General features: G+C 40.0%; 1 protein-coding gene and 2 pseudogenes across 1 annotated transcript in view; 2 read left to right on the top strand and 1 right to left on the bottom strand.

Annotated features, from left to right (window-relative positions):
- Positions 1-17,830, bottom strand: part of LOC148029653 (uncharacterized) — a 97,992-nt gene that overhangs the window by 9,271 nt on the left and 70,891 nt on the right. Inside the window, exons 3-5 of the mRNA XM_087685898.1 lie at positions 11,108-11,254; positions 10,907-11,030; positions 10,241-10,518 (exon numbers count right to left, since the gene is read on the bottom strand). Coding sequence (XP_087542024.1) covers positions 10,241-10,518; positions 10,907-11,030; positions 11,108-11,254 — 549 coding nt within the window. The remainder of the gene's footprint in view (positions 1-10,240; positions 10,519-10,906; positions 11,031-11,107; positions 11,255-17,830) is intronic.
- Positions 1,072-2,222, top strand: LOC148029655 (uncharacterized; annotated as a pseudogene).
- Positions 9,007-9,784, top strand: LOC148029654 (uncharacterized; annotated as a pseudogene).

The following is a 17,830-nucleotide window of genomic DNA, read 5'->3' as shown; positions in this document are numbered from 1 at the left end:
GGTCTAAGTCTTCAAAGTTTGACATGATGGCACCCTCACCTTTCCGACCAGCAAACCCTGCAATATATCGACATAAATAGAAGAATGGCTCTGATAAAATCTAACTCTCATCTTCCGTCCGCCTTGCTAAATATGATATGATATTCAGATCATTATCACCCTTCAACACTCCCTTCAATCTCATCCGTGATCCAAAAAATTTCTAATCCACACCCCTCCATTCAATATGGCCACCTACTTATAAATAAGGATCCAATTGTTGGTGTTACTTCCATTTTTTCATTCTTTTTTGCGTTTTTTGGACCTTTCAATGGCAAGTGAGGAGGTGATCTCTCCCGATCATGAGGTCTCGAATGCAGAAGACGATCCCTCTTCAACTGTCTCAATTTCCTCCATTGGAAGGGCCTCTTCTATCCCATCTAGAAAAAGCCATTCAAGCGGTGCACCTATGCCCAAGAGACAAGCCACTCTTGCCTAAGCAATGGGGCAAGTTTCCGGTCCTCTCTGCTTTCTCAAGGAGAGGCAAAGGCAAGCAGAAATAGAGATTGCATGCACCATAATTGAGTGTAATCTCTCTTTCCATATTTTCAAAGTGGATCGATGAAAGCGGATGGTGAAAGCCATTGCCATCGTTGGTCCATGTGAGGGATGGTACGGTGTCACATAAAATGACATGCATACCAAGAAACTCGATGAGGAGAGAGAGAATAGATAAGTCCCTTGAGCCCGTGCGTGTTGGTTGGGCAAAGTATGGATGCTCTATTCTATCCGATGGATGGAGTGACCGCAAAAAAAGGGGGATCACCAACATCCTCGTCTCTTGCCCACTTGGCACATACTTCCTATGAGTGATGGATGCGGGCACAAGGGGAAGAAGAACCATGAGCTCGTTCATGTATCGGTACATATGGCAAGCCATCATTGAGGTAATACTTCTAAATCTATTATTTTGTAATCTCTCTTTTCTTTTAACCTCCCAAATTTATTCTAATTTCATCATGTATAATCTTGTAGATTGGTCTGCAAAATGTGGTACAAGTTGTCACGGACAACGCCTTGAATTGTGCATCTATGGGACGGAAACTTGAGGCCGAGTTTCCATCCATGACACCATGCGCTACACATTGTCTAGATCTTCTTATGGAAAATATAGACAAGTTGTTAGAGTGGGTGGCAAGGATTGTCAACAATGCTTACACAATCGTTGGCTTTGTCAACTCCAAGGTCCAAGTTCTTACGATTTATTGCTCATACTCGCACTTGGAGTTGAAGAAGCCCTTGAAAACTCGGTTTGTGGTCATGTGGCTTCTCCTGAAGCGTCTCTATGGCGTTCGCAATAAGCTACAAAAAACGATCGTGTCAGATAAGTTTAAGGAGTGGCTTGAAGGGGAGTCCACATCAAGCCAAGTGGAAGCAAAGGTTGTTCAAAGGCTTTGCTTAAAGGAGAAATTTTGGAAGGATGTGAGAGGCATTATCACTGCCGTCACTCCCATCTACAAGGTGTTTCGCATGACGGACATGGAGGGGGCTACTATCAGTCTCCTCTATCATCTTCTGGCGGATGCAATGAAGGAGATACAATCATCGACCATCTTGGATGGGGAGGCCTCTTCTTCATGGTATTGTTTTTATTTCTTTTTTTTTTAAATGATTCATTCTTCTTTTTAGTTTTAGAATCTATAATTCATATTGTCTCACAATCTTTCTTTTCAAATTTTACCTCTAAATCTCTATCATCTTACACCTATTGTAGTGATATCTTAAATACCACTCCTAAAAGAGATGATATTCTCTTTTTGACAAAGAAAAGATGGGAGTGGATGAAGCGACCCATACATGGGTTTGCGGCACTCTTACATCCCGCCTTCAAAAAACCCTTCCTCTTCATGGATGCCAATGTCCTTGCCGATCGTAATGCCTTTCTTCCAAAGGCTTTGGTGGAAGAGCACCATGGTACCTTCCTCCAAGAGCTCATCAATTCTAGCGATCAAAGGGTACCGCTTTCGCATCTACTAGTTGTTGGAAGCAGGAATCGTTGGTGAAGCTCCTTTTTTTGTGGGAGTCATTTAGTTACCAATTGTCTCACCTCCAAAGAGTGACCTTACGCATTCTTGCACAGGTTTGAAAATCTCTTCTCTTTTTTCATTTAATTTTAGTTACAACTTACAACTTGCAAATTTAAAGTTTAAACTTACTTTTTCTTCGCATGGTTTAGGATTGTTTGTCGAGTGCATGTGAGAGGAAATGGTCCACATATTCCCTCGTGCATACCAAAATTCGTAATAAGCTTAGCACATGACAATTGGAGCAACTAATTTATTTCGGTATTTATTTAACTTAATCGAAGAAGAAATTGATGTACAATGGGATTCTCCCAATCCCTTTCAGTATTCCAACTCGCCTTGCTGTTCAAAATGACCAGCAAGTCTTTAATCTGATTTGCCCCTTGATTCGGGCAATCAATTGGCCTTCACCCGCTTTGATGGAGATGAAAAATGCCCCAACTTCAATTATTTGTTGGTCCCTCCACTTGAAGAGGCTAAAAACAGCTTCAACCTTGTTGAATCCAAGCCTTGGAGCTTCTAATTTCTGGCACGCTTCTCGAGGCTGCTGCTAAACCCTAATTTCTACTACACCCGAAATTTCTCAGCCTCTGGTGATCTCAATGCTGCAATCTTTGGAGCAAGACTGTAGAGAGGCTGGGAGATGAGAGAGAATGCTGAGGAGAGAGAAAATTCAAACTTTCTTCGCGAAGAACTGAGGAAAATCTGTCATTTACTACTGGTGCTCTATCTCAATAGCTTGTAGATGCAAAGAACTGAAGAAAATCAGTCATTTACTCCTACTGCCCTATCTCAACAGCTTGTAGATGCTATCACCTACTGTTGATTGGTCTTCTCCTACCCCTGGCTGCCTCAAAAGGTCCTCCAATGGCTGCAAATCAGACTAGCAACATCTCCTCCTCTCTCTTGCAGGTTGCATATACTTAAAAATGCCTCTCTCCAACCTCTAAAGACGTTTTTCAGTCTTGCATGGTATTTTTTTACAAGTGGCAGCTTTTCTAAATGGTTTTTCTAGCATTATTCATAATTAAATATTAATTTTTAATCTTTAAATACTAAAAATTAGTCTAACAGTTATTTCGGTGCCCTGAAAAATAATATGACCGGCCAATAATTAAATTGGCTAGATAACTTCCATTCTCGAGTGTCTCTACGTCACTTTGACCATCAAGTTGGAGTTAGGTACCATTAAACGTCACTTCTCTAGTGTCACCAACTAACATTCATGGCCAAATGAATTACCTAAGCCAACAACTGGCGCCAGATACCACCAAGTATCTATGCGGCATAACTTATAGCAACTTTTTCCTTTGGCATCCCATGATTTCTTCGGGTCGTCTCGAGCTCGTAAATTTACTCTAATCCCAGTTATACCTCACATGTGCAACATTTACTTAACCATGTGATTAAAAATTAATCCACATGTTAAGTGAGGTTTCAAAAATACATATCCTCATGACAGCTTTACTTGGAGCTCGAGGAGATAGACCTGCAGGTATCTTGCACTCGTGTACGTTGTGCCCATGTTGTTATTCGCCCTCGCGCCGTTAGCAATGAAGCATGATGCTTGTGGGGGCCCTTAGATGCTACACGAGGTGTGGAAGTGGCTCAAGAAATACTCCTAGTTCTACCCAAGAGGACATACCTAGCATTGTCTCTCACCTAGAGCTTAAAGAGCCCCAGTATGATGACAAGGGCAATGTCATTAGTGAGGGTGATTTTGTTGAGGAGGGTGATGGCTCCTCAAGCAGTGACGAGGATGCTTCCACCTTCGATGCCAAGAGTGATATGAGCACCTAGAGTAATCATGTATCTTGATTCGGATTGAGCCATGGATGATGGCTTTTATCCCAAACCATTTTTGTATACTTTTTGTATGAGATTGCACATCTGGCTCATAATAAAGTTGTTGGTTTCATTATTCATGCTACACTCTTGAGTCTTGTTTCAACTCTCTTTTGCATTTTTGACTTGAATCTCTAAGTTTATGTTTTAACTTTTAAGTACAAACATTAAGCATAGACTTAAAATTATACGTAATTTTTCTTTCATCAGACGTAACATCGAATGTAGGTCCAAGATTTATTAGTCCAATTAGTACTATACTAGCATCGGACTACACTAATTGAACGCCATCGGACATAACAACCCTTCTCCTAATCAATCTTTGTCCAAAACAATCTTAAGCTTGCTTAAACTCGAAAACCACAAGGATTCTCCATCTACTCAATTTCTTAAAACCGAAGTTCTTGTGAACAACTTGGTAGCTCATATGTGCTTGCTTCATCTCACAAAATGACATTTTCAACATTGTTTGAGGTAGATTTGATTTTCGTAAAAATGTCTAATACCACTATCCATGCTGGACTAAAAAGATGTAACTAACCAACCTAACCAGTCGCCTGGTCAAGACCAGCGTCTACTGCCCGTCGACTGGCTGAAAAGTGAACTATTTGACTCCTTCGCACGCGCACGCTGAATTGACTCACACTGTCCTTGAGAAACACGCACACTCTTGCCGCAACTCTGATACCAGTTTGTTGGGCCGAGTGCACAATGAGGTGTGAGACAAAAAATGGAGCAAGAGAAATGTTGAGAGTAAGAGTGAGAGAATCCCAAGATAAGTGTACCAGCTAGTAACAGTACACAAAAGAAATAAAATATATTTATATGTTAGGGTACAAATAAGCGTAGGTTCACACCCATATAAGTGTATACACATAGAAATTAAGGGACTTTATACCTAACAAAGGTTTCTCAAAGAGCACCTAGCTCTAATACCATGTGAAGAAATGCTCTAAACGTAGAAAACACAAAACCAATCGTATGACAAAGCACAGATTGATAAACACAGAACACAATTAGGGTTAGAGTAACTCAGAGATAGTGAACACGTGAATAATGAAGTGAATGACTACCGAATATATAATGCTCATGCAACAAACACACTATGCAGTGAATACTAAACCTCAAACTCTACTATCTCTAGGATCAAGGCAAAGGTTATGAGATGAAGAGTGTGTCCTACTCCCAATGGATCCCGAAATGCAACAAGATAGTCTCTATGTGTCAAACACCAGCAAAAACAGTCGGAGAGGTTGGATCTGATGCAAACAAGCAGTTGAGGAGAGAAAAAGTCCAAAAACGCACGTACCTAAGGAGAGAAAATTGGGGACTGTGCAGAACTGGCAAACGAAAGCTGACTCTGTTAGACGACAAGTAGAAATTGATGGCGGCAATGCAGATGCTAATGGCAACAACTAGAGAAGAGAGATTGACTACAAATACAAGCATGATGATGATAAGGACAACTCTTATTGATGGTGACTCGATGCAAATAATGGCGACTAGTGTTGGTAGCATGCAAATGCAAGTTTCCTGATGATGGCAATAGCTCCAGGAGATAGGCAACAGGTACAAAGGCTAGAAACAAGTGCCAGGTGATAGCAAACTCTGATAGAAGGCTCTAACCGCGATGTCCTCTATGAATGAGGTGTGGGCAGTAGAGATACGGCTCCTAAAACCTACAAAAACGAGATTAAGGGAGAGTGATGAACTGCATGCCTATTTATAGAATGTTTGGGGCACCCAAATTAGGGTTTTGCATGTGGGATCTCATTTCTTTTTAAAATAAGAAGGTTTCTTCATTAATTAAGTGTGTTTTGTGGCTATTTAAGTCAAGCTAACGTGTTTTTAGCTCAACAAGGGTGGTCATACCACGTTTTATGCTAACCCATATTGTATCTAGAGAGCTCCAAGCTGGCACATAAGTTTACCTTAAAGTCTCAAAGGACTTCGATTCAATGACTACCGACAAGTGCTATAAATTATCTTCAAGATATTGTAGTCCTTTCTTGATTTCCAAGAAGATAAGTAGCATGTCCTATGAGCTCGATTTGCCTTTAAAAATCCAAGTTCACCCTGTGTTCCACGTGAGTTGTTCGAAAGAATGACTAGGACAAGGTGAGCAGATTATTGTAATTGAGGAATTACTCATTATATTCCACTCAAAGCGAATTGGTCCTTGACCTTAGCAATAAACAATCCCATCGGACCGTTTATTCCAAGTATTTGGTCAAGTGGAAAAACCGCCCAAGCAGAGGCTACTTGGAAGTCAATACATTCATTGAAGAGTCATTTTTCTAACTTTGTCCCTAAGGATATTGCTAAGGACAACAATCATTCATAAGGGGGGTAGTGTTATGTCCCTAGACATCCAGATTGGCGCTAGTAGCCTTGGTCAAGATGGTTACGAAATGACTTAGTGCGAATGTACTAAGGACACATCGGATTTAGGGCAACCGAGTTCTATTTATAAGACTCAGGCCCGATTGTGCTCATTCATTGTGTGATCACCACTCTTGGACTCTTGGCCTATTAACTCACGCATCTGTACACCGGGATAGTATGGGCTGGTGATATGGGATGCCAACCCTTGGGATGTGATCATAATCTGGAGTGCTACTAGCTCCCTGGCTCGGGGGTGAGCCTATTTCGCTCTATCCCTATAAGGTGAGTCTAATGTCTAGTCTCTTTTATTGTGAGTTTGGCTTGCATCGTGTCTCATGTGCAAGTTGGATACTAGGGGGATGCGACACCCTTCAAGAAAGATTATCCCACAAAATAGTTGGTACGATGAGAAATGTTGAGATACTTGTGCTTGCCTCTAGTAGGAGGAAGCACAAGGGATCTATACTCATGGCCAAGCATACACAAGGCTTCCTTGCCAACTGGTTAGCTAATACTTTAGTATCAATTCTAAAAGCTAGAGATCCTATGGTTCCCACTAACTATAAAACCATCATGGTTGGCCACATGCTAGCTAAGCTTTATAGATCTATACTAGAGCTTTATGTATTTCCTAGATCAATTCCACACGGTATTAAGCCCCTAGTTCCCTTTTTAGTATTTTCCATTATTCCACATGATATTTCCTTTCTAGACTACAATTTCTTTATTCTACTTGGGAAACGGGAGAATCCCTTGAACTTCAGATATATCTATTTTTGTCTCATAGGTCGATTTGGCCTTTTGTAGTAGATGTTAATACTCTTGTCGTTTACCATGACTTTTGTAACTCTTTTGTCGTTTAGTACTTTATAAATATAAGATGCTAATACAACTCTCTCTCTCTCTCTCTCTCTCTCTCTCTCTCTCTCTCTCTCTCCGTAAAAGGTAATTGTATTAATTACGAAAAAAAGGGACAAGTTTACATGATTACATGATTACAAAATACACAAGGGCCCTAGGCCAACGTGTGTAAAATCCCAGTACTAAGCCATGAAAAAGTTACTCTCTCTTTTTTTTTCGTAAATAAAAGTTTCTCTCTCTCTCTCTCTCTCTCTCTCTCTCTCTCTCTCTCTCTCTCTCTCTCTCTCCGTAAAAGGTAATTGTATTAATTACGAAAAAAAGGGACAAGTTTACATGATTACATGATTACAAAATACACAAGGGCCCTAGGCCAACGTGTGTAAAATCCCAGTACTAAGCCATGAAAAAGTTACTCTCTCTTTTTTTTTCGTAAATAAAAGTTTCTCTCTCTCTCTCTCTCTCTCTCTCTCTCTCTCTCTCTCTCTCTCTCTCGCACATGCGCATGCGCACGCCCACACGTGCACACAGCCTCAGTCCATCAAATTAGCCTTGCTCTTTGACATCACTCAGCCTATCACATCATCTCAACCTAACATGCAAGAGACTCTCAGCATGTAGTACAAAAGAAATATGTTACATCCGATAACTCTTCCTCATTGAAGTGCATCTCCAATTGGCAAACCTCCCACAATTGTCCTCTATATGAAAAGCTTTGCTTTGCAAGATTGATACCTTAAAAAATGGTTTGACCTAGATAGCTTTGAATCATGTATGTGCCCCAAAAAGAATTGGTCTGAAGGTGCTGCCACTCATGACATACACATTCATAATACATATGCTCTCTAGAAAATGGGCCTTGTTCCTAGAATATGTAGGGAAGTGGAACCTTGGGTGGATATTGCCATTTGTTTCATTGAATTCCAAGGTATTCAGCATGGGGACAAATGTATTCAGACTCCTTGGCATCATGTTGTCATGTTGTCAACGTGGATCGGAAACTTTGGCTCCCGGACTCTCTGCTGCTCCATGGATTGATGCAATCATGGTAAGTTCTATGCATATCTTCGTAGAAATCACCAGAAAACCATCAAGATGCATACCTCACTTCAATTAGAAATTGTGTCATTTTTCAGACAGTTGTATCATCACATAGATGGTCATAACTTATGGTCTCAAAGGTCACGTTGTCCTTTTGCAAATGTTCATAAATCATTTCATCTCTCTCTCACCAGATAGTAGCTTTACTAGGACTTTTTGGAAAACTTCCCAAACATTTTGTATGTAACCTTTGGTCTCATAGGCCAACTTGGCCTCTTGTAGACATTAATATAACTTTCTTTCTTTCTTTCTTTCTCTCTCTTCATGACCTTTGTAAACAACATGGATTGAAAAATTAATCTTGGGAAAACCAAGATCTTGATCTTCCACACATCAGCCCTAGTGAGGAGATCAGTTTTCACTCTGGGAGTCGGACAAGTGGAGGTTGTGGACTCATATGCCTACTTAGGGATCACTTTCACTACATACGCTGGGAGATTCACCATGGCACAGGCAGCCAAAGACACAATTCACATGAGGATATGCAACATTGGCCATGATGGAGAGACAATGCGACCAGGCACACTTCCAGGAGCCTCGCACGCAGAGATGGCTATTTGATGCACTGATCGCACCAGCCATGATATATGGTGCACCTATTTGGACCCTTGGCCTAGCTATATACCTATGGACATTGATCGAAAGATCACACATCATTATGCTCTCGCAGATGATCTGCAACAAACTATCAGTACCACATGAGATTATTAGAGCCGAGTTTGCTGCATCCCCCATGATGATTGAGGCCCTCTTTCAAACCTTCAGCTCCATACATAGTACGTTACGTACATCTAGACAGACTACCTAGGAAGGCCTTGGAGGCCTCTAGCTCAGGCAGGATGAGAGACTTCATGGTATGCACAAGTCGAGCAATGGCTTACAGGATATGGGATCCACATGGACCATTTCCCTCCCTTTCAGTATGATCTTGACTCCCCCTTCATACACCTCTCCCACACAAAGACTAACTTGGTCATGCAACAAGATCTCTAGGAGTTGTACATATAGCACACATGGCTATCACCCAGGCAGCACCTTCCCTCAAAGATGTCTTACTACAGCGACCACTTCATAAAGACTACCATGGATGGCTTCATTTTGAGAGGCCTGGATACCTAGATGTATACATGCCACATGAGAGGTAGGTAGCCATTGGCCAGCTTAGGGTATTCTCTCACCAACTCGAGATTGAGGCCGAGAGAGCAATCCACATCCCTAGAGCTGAGCAGATTTGCAAATTATGCCAGGAGGAGGTAGAAAGTGAGGAGCACTACACCTCCAGATGCAGAGCCTACACCAAAGTCCAAGCTAGATACCCCACACTGTTTGGGGGAGACACCTCACTTAGACTAGTTATGGAGTCCCAACACCAAGCTGGCACTACACAGAGAGAGAGGCGCCAATCACAACTTACTGATTTCTTCCAAACAGTGACCACACACAGCACCTACACAGAGAGGGGATGGCATTCCAAAGAGCAAAGGAAATCAGAGCATGCCGCCTGCGAATACAAGAGTACCAGACACAAATGACACAAAGAGAGATATGGGAGATCCGCCAACGACATGAGCAACAGTTGACAGAGTTGAGGGCCCAAGCCAAATGCTACCCTCATACTATTTCATCTAGGATGTATGACATACTCTACCCACCAATCCTGATTGGGTGGAACTAGATACAGGAGTATCATTCAACTACACACAGCGAGATATATACTATCTCATCCTCTCTTTGTATCCCTCTACATGAGCACTTTTTTGTCTTGTACACCACCTTAGCTTCTTTTACAATATATCACTGACCATACTCCAGCATGTCACACTTTGATGCCCAGTGACGATCAACATTGTACGTGATTTTGTCTCATAGGCCGATTTTGGCCTCAAAAGACGTTAATATATATATATTCTCTCTCTCTCTCTCTCTCTCTCTCTCTCTCTCTCTCTCTCTCTCTCTCTCAAACACGCATGCACACACACAGAGGGAACCTTTGTCAGCTCTCTTTTTGTAAGAATGTGATAATGCCTCTGCCATATTCTTTGAAGTGCCATTGTTGCAGCCAGTAAACCATATGCAATCCCCAAGATAGCAAAGATCACCACAAATATCACAAGCAAGGCACCACATGCTTCCATTGATGCTGGAAAACAATCCAACACTCCCCATCCATAACAACATGGCCGGCAACCAGCAATGCAAGGGGCACTGCGGTTCAGATGTACCACCAATCCACCAATGCCAATGATGACAAAGAGCATAAACACACCTGTAAAGCACAACATTATCAGACTAGATGCCAATACAACAAATTGATGCTGTGTAGCTGAAATTCAAATAACAATAAGAAAGCAAGGAGAGAATGAGTAAGTCCAGAACTAAGTAGGATCATGCTAAAATGTAAAGCCAAGCCATTTCTAGCATGGATGGGAACAATATATCTTATCCAAATCAAAAGGTTTCCTGGTCCTTTGTTTCATATGTTCCTTGGTTTTAGAAGATCTTTTGAACATTGAGTGATTGAAACATTACAACTGTTGATAATCTGAGGCTTTATAACTCAAAAAGCTGTGAGTTCATTGGGTGGAGGCAATAAAAATTCATAAAGCAATACCAGTTCAAGAAAGCCACTACAAAGAGCCAAAAGATTGTCTTACCGACACAATAGTAGAAAGGGATGGGATGTTTTGACAACACTCTGTCCCAACCATCACTGAAAGATTTACGGAACTGCCCATCTGAATCCAATAGATATGCTAGTGCACCCAAAGCGGCTATCATCTGTTCTCAGCGGAGCAAATAGTTAATTCCACATTTTAAGGTGAAGTCTGAAACAGACGAATTGACTGCATACTTACTGCTTGCACTGCCAAGAAAACTAGTATGATGTCCCGTGCAACAAAGAACCTAAATTTCAGTTTTCGCCAAGAGTAATCTTCCGGAATATGTGGTCTTAGATGAAACTGAGCTTTACAGGTTGTGCAGTGAGAAAAAGCAAAACCCTCCTGACAAAACACAAAGCGTGAACAGCTTAATTTTGTAATAGTACTCCTGATGGAGGGAAAAGAAAAGCAGACTGTCTTTGTAAACTTCAGCATCTTTTCAGCCTCTTTGTAGGTGAATGTGGTGAATCTAGTTCTTGGAAAAGCTTTACAGGTAGACGTTGACAGCATTGTAATGCACAATTTCTCATTATTGTAATATGTCAGATCCATGATTGACTTACAACATTGGACTCACTGAGAGACTGATATCTGACAAATTTCTCATTTCCTTGACCTTTATAATGATCACACAATAGAGATGCACCAGCATGTGCAATCACATATACATTGTTTAGGTTCTTTCTCATGAATTTTTACTCTTAAGTAGAGAGATTTCAACACAGAACCCATCCTTAAAAACCTGTATAAGGCACAGGTATGCAATGATAGACTTGCCAGCAATGCCACAACACACTGAGCATACATTTTCCTGGAACCTTTTAGGTATAAGAATGCACTGTATGTCACCCTCTTCAAACCATATTTGCTGCAAATATGGTATTCATATGTATTGTAATAAAACCTGCAATTCAATACAGACTTTTTCTATGTACATTGGTGTGATTGTATGGTCCCCATATAAGTACTAACTCAATTGCAAGTTTCCACAAAATGATCACAACTTAAATGTTCTATGTGGCTGGGCAAGGTGCAAGGTTGTTGGGTACATCCTTGGACATCTTATGAATGCATGTGAGCATTAACCATTTACCACTGACCATTTGATCACTAGGTGTGACATCTTTCACACAATCCACTCTTGGACTCTAGGCCCTGGATAGCTCCATCCACACACCAGGATGGTGTGGGCTGATGGTATCAGACATGAATCCTTGTGATAGGAACTTTTCCAATATGCTATTGGCCTCAGGCTCCTAGGTAAGCCTGTTTGACTCTGCAGTTGGAAGTTTAATGTCCATCTCAATCATGTTTCCTTTATGCTTGTATGGCTTGTGCCACGTTCTGTGCAGGTTGGAGATCTATGGGGGTGTTTCATTAGTATCAGAGTGGCAACATGTTCTCGATTGTATGGGATGGCAACATGCACAAAACCATTGAAAGCTCATGGGACTGGGATGGTCCATGCTCGATGGTTCTAGTCCACTTTTCATTTATGTAATACTCATATATTGTTCTAGTTGTAGTATCAGTTACTTTGTAGGCTGTGATAAATCTCTTACAACTTTTTGATAAACTTTCACTTGGAATAATGGAGGAGAAGCACACAAAAGAAGTCAAACTCCATGGGCAGCAGCAGCACGTGAGACCGAATCTAGGGCAGATGGAAATCTCTTCCAATTTTCCACCCAAGATGCAGACAAGTGCAGCCTAAGGAGCTCCAAGTATCTTGATTAACTTTCGCTTGGCACAACAAAAGAGGAGATGCACACAAAAGAAGTCAATTCCATGGGCAGAAGCAGCAAAATGCAGATATGGCCTGGTGTCAATCTTGGCTTTACACATTAAAGGAGCCCTTGGAAATGACATTTAATGCTTAGACTAAGGTTAGAGAAACTTAGAAAGACTTAGAAAGACTTTCAAGTCTTTCAAAGGACTTGGCACATTAAATTGTGGATGGGTAACGGCTAATTTGTGGGTAGGACAAGGCAATTTGGAGTTTCATAGTTTTTTCCAGGATTACAAATAGAGATGTAGCCATAAAACCTATCTTATACAAAGATAATCAATCAATAGCAATGGGTTTGAAATGGTTCAAATGGAAACTGTTCCTCAATTGCTCCAGCACCATATAGCTTCTGATTTGGAGTTCCATAGAATTTTTGCAGGATTACAAATAGAGATGTAATGGTAAAACCTATCTCATACAAAGATAATCAATCAATGGGAATGGGGTTCAAAATGGTTCAAATGGAAACTCTTCCTCAATTGTTCGAGTACCATATAGCATCTGATTTGTCCAAGATAAAGTGTGATAAATGCTTTTTCAAAATTTCCCCAAATATGTCAAATTTTTAAAAAGCTCAAGTCTGAAATGGGTTTTTCAGACATCTGTTTTTCAGATGTCTGTCAATGTCTTTAAAAAATTTTAGATGTCTCTGAAAACGACTATGGTGGGAAAGATGATCCAAGAGGATATTTGAAATGGCCAAGCATTTCAATCCTCCAACGTAGGTAGGTAGCTGCAACTATTCTTAGTTTCTTGAGAAAAATCAAATAGTTGTGAGAAAATGAGATGTCTTTACAATAATCTATACAAAAGCTAAGTGTAGCCAATTAGTAGGAATTAAATGCACCTATTCTATATATGTTATCCTATCCTAGACCTGTTTTGATACTATATTAGAAAAGTTAGTGGACCCTAGTTAGCACATGGTTGCACCTAAGATCAAGGTGGATTATACACAAAGATAGTCATGATATTAATGCAATGCAAATGACTAAATGGAAAGAACAAAGTATACAAGAGGTTCAAGATTGAAAGAACAAAGAGCCTACACTATACATCCTTCTAACATTCTCACAATTTCAAATGAGTAGTAGCAGTGCCTTTTTTATTGGCAAATACAACTTTGTAGCTTACATCATAGTTATTAATGACATCACATGTCACACTTTTCTAACTGTAAAAGCAGTGATGTCATAGAAGAAAAAGTCCAGATCCATTCACTCTTACCCATAAGATAAAGGAGGATTCATATGAGCGAGTTCCTGAGGGAATTCTCCCGACACCCTCCCTGGCTCACAACTCACTAACAAATCAAATGTTTAAATAATAATGATGATAGGTTTGTACTCTCTATCTAACATCTAGCTTATCAAGAGATTCATCTAAATCTAGTTACCAAGAATACATAGAAACGCAATTTATGGTATGCATGGAATTTGTTTGTTGTCTCTGCATATAGGAATCCAACAAAACAAATCTAATCATCTAAAGTTTCATAGTTTTCTCCAAGATTACAAAACAAAACATCTGGTATGCATGAGTTTCATCGGTATCTTCACATCTGGAAATCACAACAAAACAAATCTAGTCAATTGGAGCTTCATAGTTTTCTCCAAGGTTACAAATAGAGATGTATCCAAAACTAATCATGTACAAAGTTAATCAATCAATGGCAATGGGTTTTGAAATTGTTCCATATGGAAAATCTTCCTCCATTGCTCTAGTACCATATAGCATCTAGTTGCCCGATATAAAATCGTGATAATCAAGTCTTTTCTAGATTTCTTTCCTCCATTGCTCCATTTCTTCATTGTCTTCATCTTTTCTCATCTCTTAGTGAATTGGATGGTACACTTCTTTACTATAATCTTTGTTTCCTTCTTGTCATGATAAGTTTGGTGGGATGACTCTTGTGAAGCTGGCATATTATCTTCAATGGTTGAAAGGAAAGTGGTAGATATTCAAAAATAGATCTCAGTTGCTTCCAAAACAATCTTCCGTAAGCCCAAGATTGATTAGAATCCTCACTAACTAGTTCAAATGAATCCTCATCTATCTTATAGATAAGAGGGATGAATCTAGACTACTATTACTATAATGTCACTGCTTATATAGTTGAAACAGAGTGACATTTAAGGTCACTTATGATGTAAGCTAACATGTTATATCTACCTATATAAGAGGCACCAGTACTACTTATTTGTAAGAGAGAGAGAACGCTAGGAGCAAGTATAATATAGAATATTTCTTTCAATCTTGACTTTCCTATATAGTTCGTTTTTTCCATTTAGTTCTTTATAATCCACCTTGATCTACACTAGGGTTCACTAGCTTTTCTAATATGATTTCAGAATAAGTCTAGTTCACTACATCCATGTTTAATATAGAATATCGTGATTATACCTCTTTATCTTAGAATTGTTCCATTTTGTTCGACAAGCCTAGAATAGCTACAGCCACCTATAACATACCTACCTTAGAGGACTAAAACTTTTGTTTTTTGCTTCACCATTTTGAATATCCTCTTGTAGTCGCCTTTCTCACATCAAGGTGCCTTGTCATTCTATGCCAAATCCCAACATCAATGCCAATAGGCTTCAGCATTATAGCTTTACTTAAATTAGGTACAGTTTTCGGACCTCTAAAATCCTACTACTAATTCTCTCATCATAGCGCAAAGATCCCTAGTACCTTAGGACTTTGATAGGTCTTATAGTTGGCTATCTCCACCTAACAGCATTTCCCAAAATTCTATAGGCCATCTCGTGGGCTACATGTTGATGCCCTTTGATTCATGATCCAAGTTCCCTACACATTTAAACTGTCATTAAATGAAATTGTTGGCCCTTATGTCCTAGGCACTGAGCGATACTAGGTGTAGGGTTTATTTTAGGGTTTTCTATGACGGTTAAGCCGTTAGGGTTTCATTTTTTATTATAAAAAGACACTCTGTGCCTCATTAGCACACAAGTATGGCACTATTCATTGTGGTCACCTTTAGCATTGTATTCTCTCTCGCTCATTAATACATCACCTCTCTTTTAGTGATTGAGTTATTGTGCATCAATTAATTAAATAATTATCTTTCATTCTCTTTCATTTAATTGCACAATTACTTCACACCTAGGCCAACAATGGTATCAGAGCACGCTTCATCAGTCGGCTACCACCCAAAGCCATTGTCATCGAACCAGCTTCAATCAACTTCAACGAGTGGTGATCAACAATCGGATGCCACCATTCCAGTCATCGTTGCCCCCACTTGGTCTCTTCGCGCCCCATCAACTGCTGTTGTGATCACCAACCAACGTGCCTATCCCTATCGTTGCCCTTGGTGCATTGGCTCAACATTCTTGTCACCAGCCACGGCTTACTGCCTAGCATTTACTGCCCCCATGGACCTATCGCCAGTTTGCCCAACCAACACACTTCACCCATTCACCTTCAAACATGCCACTTGTCGCCCCCTCTTAAACCGCTAATGTGACCTGCAGTCACTCCATACGGCACCACGTCACATACTTCCTGTTGCCTTTTCCAGCCAACCTGCCCCATGTTGACACCCACAAAAAGACAACCACCTTGTTGTGCCAATCTGTCGCCCTTGTCACATTTGCTGAGCCTCAATTCATCACCAAGCATGACATTTAGCACCATTCAAGTAAAATTTTCACAAAATATCTTTGAATTCTTCTTCGATTTCCTAATAAGACATTTGAGCTCAAATTCACCCCAATTTCTTCTAAAAAGTTGCACTTTTCTAAATTCATCAAATTTCCTCAAAATTGAGGCTCAAATCACCTTGAGGCACAGCATTCAACATTAATTGGTTCAAAATTTAATTCAATTTCTTCAATCTCTGTTCAGTTTTTGTGTCAAATTTGGAGCTTTCCCCAATTCCACCTCCGAAGCACCTGAAATTTGGGGGGTTTTTCCCTCAATTCATTTTACTGGGCCTCGAGTGCTCAAAAATCATATTATTTGGCTGCTGGCCCTGTTTTTTCCCGACATTGAAGACAAATTTTATTATTTCAACACATTTATTGGGTGAATTTTCATTATATTCTACTGTTGTTTGCATTATTGGAGCACTTTCAGCCATTAATTTCTATCTTCTTTCATCTTCTTGACAAGCACCCTCACTAAAGGTCTCTGTTGTCTTGATACTTATGATCAGCAACTTGCTAAAAATCTTGTTGCCAATGCCTTATTAATAAAGGAATCTTTTCATGATACACATTTATGGAATCAAAGGCTTGGCCACATTAACTATCAAGCATTGATGAAGCTCCAATCAAAGGATATGGTCAGAGATCTTCCACAAATTCACTTCCATCAAATCATGTTTGTGAAGGTTGCTTACTTGGAAAGATGCATCGATTCTCCTTTCCTAAGGATTCTCATGTTCATTCGCCATCTATTTTGCATCTCCTTCACAATGATGTTTATGGTCTTATGCGGACCAAATCCATTGGTGGATTTCTATATTTTGTCACATTCATTGATGACAAATCTCGGTTCACTTGGATATATGGGCTGAAATCTAAGTATAAAGTCTTCTCTTGCTTCAAGACTTTTATTGCCATGGTGGAAAACCAAAGTGGATTTTGCATTCGAACCCTTAACACGAACAAAGACAGTGAATATCTTTCCAAACAGTTTCAAAATATCTTACATCTCAAGGTATTCATCATCAATGCATTGTTCCTTACTCCCCACAACAAAATGGAGTAGTGGAAAGGAAGAATAGGTCACTCATGGAGATGGAAATGTGCATGCTGAAGAGTAAGAATTTACCTAATTCTTTTCAGTTCAATGCTATTCTATGTGCCACGTATGTTTTGAATAGGTGTCCCACAAGAGCTCTACACACCACTCCTTATGAGGCATGGACTTGTTCCAAGCCTTCTCTCTCTCATATGAGGATTTTCGGATCATTGGCGTATGCTCATGTGCCTTCTTAGAAAAGGCATAGACTGGAATGATAAGGTTGTTCGTTGCATATTTATTGGATACAGTGCTGAAAGTAAAGGGTATCATCTTTATCAACCCTCTACAAGCAAGGTTATTGTCAACCGAGATGTTGTCTTTGCTAAAAATGCTTCTCACCTCTTGTTGGATTGTCAAAA

Source organism: Lygodium microphyllum, chromosome 10 (assembly GCF_053477565.2).
Source record: "Lygodium microphyllum isolate KBCC chromosome 10, Lygodium_microphyllum_v1.1.10, whole genome shotgun sequence".
In the NCBI taxonomy this organism is placed as follows: domain Eukaryota; kingdom Viridiplantae; phylum Streptophyta; class Polypodiopsida; order Schizaeales; family Lygodiaceae; genus Lygodium; species Lygodium microphyllum.
The sequence above is the reverse complement of the archived record's forward strand: the minus strand, read 5'-3'. Positions and strand labels throughout refer to the sequence as shown.